Raw genomic sequence first — 6508 nt, forward strand, 5'->3', positions numbered from 1 at the left:
AACCCAGGAGGACTGAGCCACCCTGATCTTTTGGTATCTACCTTGGAGTAAAGGAGCAAGGCAGCAAGAGAGAGGAGCAAGGTGGAAGAGCCACTAGAATCAAGACAGGTGAAATGATACAAGTAATACAGATAAATCATATCTTTTGCGACAGAAGTAGTTTTCTGCGCTGCAAGTTGAAGTAAAGAAACAGCTCTGTTGTCTGTGGCCATGAAGGTAGCACTAAATGGAGAGGAAGCCGCTCCCGGCCGTTGCCAGTCATGCTGCTCCTGCCACCAAGACAGAGTAAATTGTTCTGTAACTCACTCCATTACATTACACTCCTCACACAGCCCAAACAGCTCGTTAGTGTCCCTCTCCCTTCCATCTGGTCTCCTAAAGATGAATTCAGAAGGGGGAATGTCAGAGCTGACCGCCTGTCATCTTTTGTCTCTCCAGAATTTTGTCTTTTCTTACTGCCAGGAATTTCTGAACAGGTTTTCAGGCATCACAAACAACTAACGGTTGTACCTTTGCCACTGGCTGGAAGAGGAGAGTCAGGCCCAGAGGAAGACCCCACAAGCTGGTGTGAACCACTGTTAGAAACACATGCATTGTTTGTTGCAAGGCATAAGTAAGTGGGAATCACTGGGTATTCGTTGGCAAGAGTTCTGTACTGGCTTTGAACTTCTGATGCAAACCGCATGCAACTACAGACGCATTAAAAAAGGATTAGTAAGACACAAGGACAAGCTTTGTCCCACTTCAATGTTCTAAGATAGAGGTGTGACACAGGTAAGTGGGAAAGTTTTGAGTCTGAAAAGACTGTCAAATGCTCCTGAACTAAGACTGGCCAATATATCTTTTGCCCTGAATAATTCTACTGTCACAAAGTTCTCCAGTAAAGGTAGCTGTGTTGCAGTTCTCAGGAGTCCTGCACTGTCACTGGAACCAGTACTTCCCATGTCAGAGGACATGGTTCTTCAAACAGCAAGTGAGTTCTCTTCCAGGAGGCTCTGCATGACCGCAGATAAGGTGCCTCTCGACAGGATGCAGCCGTACCCCACAGGAAAAAAGGTAGCACCATGCTTGGTTGGATATGAGCTCTGAACAGATACAGTTTGGCTGCTCAGTAGACACAGTTGTGAGCACATCTGCTCCGTGAGGTGACTGCTGTGCAATTAGGGGGAATGGTAGACACAGGCTGTGAAAACAGAGGCTAAACCTCGCCGGCAGGAGTACTCCGGCTCAGATCCTTGATCCCATGCAGTATCCTCTTCATGTGACCCACTTTGGTCACACCCAGGTCCTGGAAGAAAAGAGAAAACCTTACCTTAGGAGAAAGGCAGGGGGGAAATTCCGGGTGGCCAAGCAATGGTTACAAACTAGTCATCCAGTTAAAAAGAGAGGAGGAAACCAACCAGAAAGATTACAAACCTGATGGTTATGTATGGAACCTCAAACCATGTGTCAAAAAGCCAACAGCGCATGAGAGGGTAATGAATAGTCATAGAGCAGGCACAAAGCAACGGAGAGAAACAACTACAGACCATAAGCCAGAAATGCAAATTGCTTTGACTGTCAAAGGCCAAAGCAAGGGAACAGAAAGAGCGTACAGATCTCAGGGACCTAAGCTAGTAGCCAAAACATGCAGGAAGAACCAACCCATCACTGGTCACATCAACTAAATGTGTGAACACTTGGGTACCATGCAACAAAACACAGGCTGTAGCTGGATGGCATGCAGAGGAATCAGCCACACAGATTACAGCAAACCTCAGAACAGGAAGATGGTCAAAATCACAAATGAGGATCCAAGGGGCACTGAACAATTGCCGTACACTATTCTACAACAAAGTGTTTTTCTGCTATATGCAAGTCACCAGTACAATGACACGAGTCTCTTGCACATGCAAAGAACCACCACTTCAGATTTTTCTCTGTAGAGAAAGCATCTCCTGGTGAGGAGACAAAAAGTTGTGCAACGTGGTTACTAAGCACTATTTTAAAAGATTCTCTCCATTTAGCAGCCTCATCAAAGACCACGATGCCTTTTTTTCTTGTAACAGAGAAGTGTGATGATCTATTTGTCCAGTGACTACAACATAAGACCCAAATCTTCCCAATCACCGCATATTCTGCAAAGATGGAACAGGAGCTGAAAAGTTGAAAACTTCCATTCCATCATTAAAATCAGAGACTCTCAAGAACACAATCTACAGTCTGTGTGTGGGTCTGTAACACATCTCCAGGAACCTGTTGCAGAATCAGACAGGTGGTCTCTTTACTAGCTGCCTTACCTCCCTGCTACTAAAAATCAGGTGACCTGAAATGGTGAGAAAATAAAACGAGGCCACAATTAACCCATTCATCTTGCCAAGGCATGTGGAATGAACAGTGGGCAGACCATTTCCAAGCACATTCAGCACAGAACGTCATGCAGATGCAGCTGGCTATTTCTGAGGAGCCGATCATGAAAGTACCTTGAGGTCCCTCCGTTCGAGGTGCAGGAGCTCAGAGCCCCGGACGTCATGCCGGATGAAGATATCCTTATACTCACAAAGACTGAGATGCTCAAGCCAGGCCGCAACCTCCTCCGTTCCCCAGAGGTGAACTGTTAGAGATGGAAAAGCAGGAGTGCATTGAGTACCCAGAATCCCAGAAGACAGGGAGAGATGAGGACACTGTCAGCACTCAGTGCCAGAGAAGTAGGGCAAGCAGTACCACAGCCTCAAACCAAGGGGAGGGAGAGAATTCATAGCACGACCTACAGTCTCAAACAAAGGAGGTCGGACAGCAAAAGGTAAGAGGTATTCTCTTAGGCAGAGGCTAGCTGCAGTAAAGCCAGCAGGAAGTGCCTGTTTGTTTTGATGGGATTGGATATGCTTTTTAAAGTTTACTCCCATGTTTAAGATGAGTAAGTTCATGGATATTCCTCTGCATACAAAACAACAGATTCATAAAATATATCATGAAGAATCAAGCACAGATTAGTTATGTACAAGCATTTGTGCTCAGTGAACAAAAAGGCAACTTCTCTCCCCCAAGTCTGAGGGAGAGTTTAGACTTCCACCTTCTTGCACAGCCTCTAAATAAGAGAATAATAGTTCCCAAGTCCTGTGAGGCAATGAATAAGCACCAGCCTGTCAGACAGAAGGAGACTGGACCCACCACTCCATGGCAGAGGACAGGACCCAGAAGCCCACAGAACAGGTAGTACTTCTGAATTTTAGAAGAAAGTCTTCATAAGGAAAGTACAAACCAAAAATCAACTAACCCAACTGGAAAGAAAGTGTCTCGAATGGCAATTTGTTGATTCATGGCCAGTTTTTATCTACTGACCAGTAGGATTAAAGGTCAGGGTGCACCTCTGCTGATGCTGATCCCCAGCCAATTAGACATGAAACTTGATTAAAGCCTGGGGGTGAATCAATGAGAAAAAAATCATTAACCATATCACAGAGAATTAGCAGTAAAAAGGCTGGAGTTATGCGGACTTGGGCTCCACAGTCGTTTTGATAACTAAAATGCCAAAATCCTCAAATTCACTTCACTAAGCACCCCCTACGATATCCCTGAAAATATCCGTATGTAGGCAGAATTCTTCAGAGGGTACCTCCTGTTTCTGCTCAGGAATATTTGTGTGGTACTGGGGGATCATGACGTAGACAGAACGGAGCAACATGCTGCTTTGCCACATGAAGAACACAAGACTAGACCTCAAAGAAAAGGCAGATGCATGTGAAACAGAAGAAGGAGAGAACATGAGAGGAAACAGACAGAGAACAGGTAGTGGTGTGACCACACTGTTGTGACAAAGAGGCACAGTGAATGAGCAGACTTGGTACCCGGCAATCCCATGCTACTATGAGTCTCCTTATTTTTGTTGTTCTTCTCCTTTTTAAACTTGGTCACCAGCCGGAATTTGCCACTGCGGCTGCGTTTAGAATAATCCAGCATCTGGTTCTGTAAGAACAAAAAGGGAAAATCAGGCAATCAGTCATAAATTGACTGGAACGGACCAAGAGCAGCAAGTACTGTCAAGCTCAGCTGCATGACTCTCCAAGAGAGGAAAAAAAAAAATCCCAAACACGTTCTGATCAAGACAGGAAAGGAAAAGGAGAAAATTGATCCTATGTCAGGCAAGGGACCTTAGCAGGACATTACTTTCTTTAGCCGTAGGGAGTCAAGTTTCCTTCTTAAATGATTTTTTTCTCACATCAGCTGTATATTCACAGGAAGTCACAGACTTGTAGGCAACTAGTGAAAAAGAGAACAGCTAGGGAAATACAGCCTTGGTCCTCCTCACCTCCTCATCGCAGGGCTCCATCAGCTGCCACAGCCAAGGGATGTCTGCTAGTTTCCTCAGCTGGAGGTCCATGTCTGCAAGGGCTGCTTGGAGCTGCTCCTTCTGTGGGGGATCTAATTGCTGGATCAGAAATAGAAGCAAGACAGGGTTAAAAGCCATATGGTGGAACACAAAGTCAGGCCCTTGCCTTGAAATTCCTAGCTAACAAAGCAATTCTTCTTTTAAACAGAAGTGCATAGCAGGCACTTCACCAAGCTAATGATTTTCATCTTCTCTGAGCTCCAAACTCCACGCAAGCTAGCTTGACTGCTCATCATGCCTATGTAGCAACACCACCCTCATTCCTGGATGATAACATTTACATTGACTTGATACAAAGACAAAGACCAGCAAATGTCGCTTGCCAAGGCAACAGTAGGAGAGAAGAGAAGGTGAGAGGCTGCTTTGTGCTTCTTACCAGCGCCATCTTGCCCGCCAGCAGCAGCTCTGTCTCATTATGCAGGGCTTTGACATTATTCACCATCTCTACAACAAGGCTGCAGTTCAGACCCTGCAGGGAAGCAATTCATGCGCAAATTAAGCTTGGAAGTGCAGAGGTCTGAGCTGTCAAAAGGAAGAAGTCTTAGACAAGCAAGGCCTACTTTTAGTCAATCAGAAAGGAAAACCAAGAGCTATGGAACAAGGACAAAATGGGAAATGCCAAGTGAATGAAGTACCTCTGTAGACTTGGATCTAGCGTAGACTTTGTCCATAGACTTGGAGCTGGCATTGACAGCATGGGCAAGCTCCTGTTCCATGTCCTGATAGGATTGGGCTATTTCCCGAATGCTAAAGAGAGAATTACAGATTGCATCAGCATATGCTCAAAGCAAGCGATCTTTTCTGACTGAGTATCTCTTTTTAATACCCATCTGAGTGACAAGAGCAGGGATAAAGCATGGGCAATTCTCCCTGCTATAGTAAGCATGCATAGGCAAAGCAAGGCAGATTTCACATGCACAACTCCAGGTGCATATTCAGTTCTACACACAAGCTGGGATCAGTTTGAAATACGACCTAGATGTTTTAGTATGGCCATAGCGATGTGAAAGGCAGCTGCACATACAGCAGTTTAATTAACACTTCTCTGATGTGACTCTCAGAATTTTCCCTGAGGGGCCCAGACCAAGGAGTTGAATGTCCAAGTAAAGGATGAGTACGTGAGCATGCAGTGACTTCTTCCAGAAATCTCTGCTGAGCATGAGGGTTATAAGAACCCAACCTGTCATCTGAGCTCCTAGAGAGGCCTTTGTTTCACTTCTGATAAAAGTCATTGATATTCAAAGATAATGTGTTCTTTCAGGATTGAAGGATCCATGCTTGCTCATGAAAGTAACATTTTTTGTTCAGAATGACCTAAGAAAGTTTATTCAACTTTAGTCCTCATGCAGCTGGGACAGTGCATAATGAACAATGCTACCCTCAGTGACATGGACCAGCACTGCAGAAGATAAGAGTGAACAGAAACACCTCCAGAACAGGAAGTGGGACAAGAACTTCAGGCACCAAAGGAGGGCTCTACTCATCAAAAGCAAATTGAGTCCCACCTGTGGATCAGAGCACCTGCAGCTTGGCCAAACTGGTTGATCTGGGTGGATTCTTCTTCGGACATGATCTCTGGTTGCAGAGAGAAAGAGGAGGGCCGGGACAACTCACACTTCTGTTTGTCCTCCCAGGACTTCAGGGTGCTCTCAAATGCCTAAAAACACAGCAAGAATACTGTAAGGTACCTTGTAAAGCTCCTATAAAAAACAATGACTATGTCTATGCCCATATAACATGTAGATCTGGTATAGACACTTTTCTTCATAGGACCCAGTTGTTAGCTGCTTATAACTTTGCTAACTAGCTGTCTGGGCTGAAGTTTTCCATGTCACATACTTCCCTTGGCTTAATTTTTGCTTAAGATTAGTTTTAGTCAAAATTGCTAGGTCAATTCTGAGGGCCAGACTAGCAAAATCCACCAATTCCCTACTGGTGGCAGCCTTTTCTCTGAGTAACTATATTGCGTCTACAATTCAGTATTACTGCACACCTCTTCAAGTGAGATCTCAGAGCTAGAAATTAAAAATGTTCAAGGCTCCTCCTTATCTGGAAGTAAACTGAGCTTCTCCAGTAACTGGTGGGACAAGCAGCTGAACTCAGAGCTAGGACCTGTCCTGCTTGCATCCTCACTGATAT

At 44.9% G+C, this 6508-nt stretch overlaps 1 protein-coding gene across 1 annotated transcript in view; it reads right to left on the reverse strand.

Moving 5' to 3' along the window:
- Positions 1–735: 735 nt before the first annotated feature.
- Positions 736–6508, reverse strand: part of LOC104464653 (diacylglycerol kinase delta-like) — a 25643-nt gene continuing 19870 nt past the window's right edge. The window contains 7 exon segments of the mRNA XM_010077424.1: positions 736–1288; positions 2463–2593; positions 3828–3945; positions 4289–4408; positions 4746–4838; positions 5005–5116; positions 5875–6026. Coding sequence (XP_010075726.1) covers positions 1199–1288; positions 2463–2593; positions 3828–3945; positions 4289–4408; positions 4746–4838; positions 5005–5116; positions 5875–6026 — 816 coding nt within the window. The 3' untranslated portion in view covers positions 736–1198.

This window comes from Pterocles gutturalis, unplaced genomic scaffold (genome assembly GCF_000699245.1).
Source record: "Pterocles gutturalis isolate BGI_N339 unplaced genomic scaffold, ASM69924v1 scaffold30818, whole genome shotgun sequence".
In the NCBI taxonomy this organism is placed as follows: Eukaryota; Metazoa; Chordata; class Aves; order Pterocliformes; family Pteroclidae; genus Pterocles; species Pterocles gutturalis.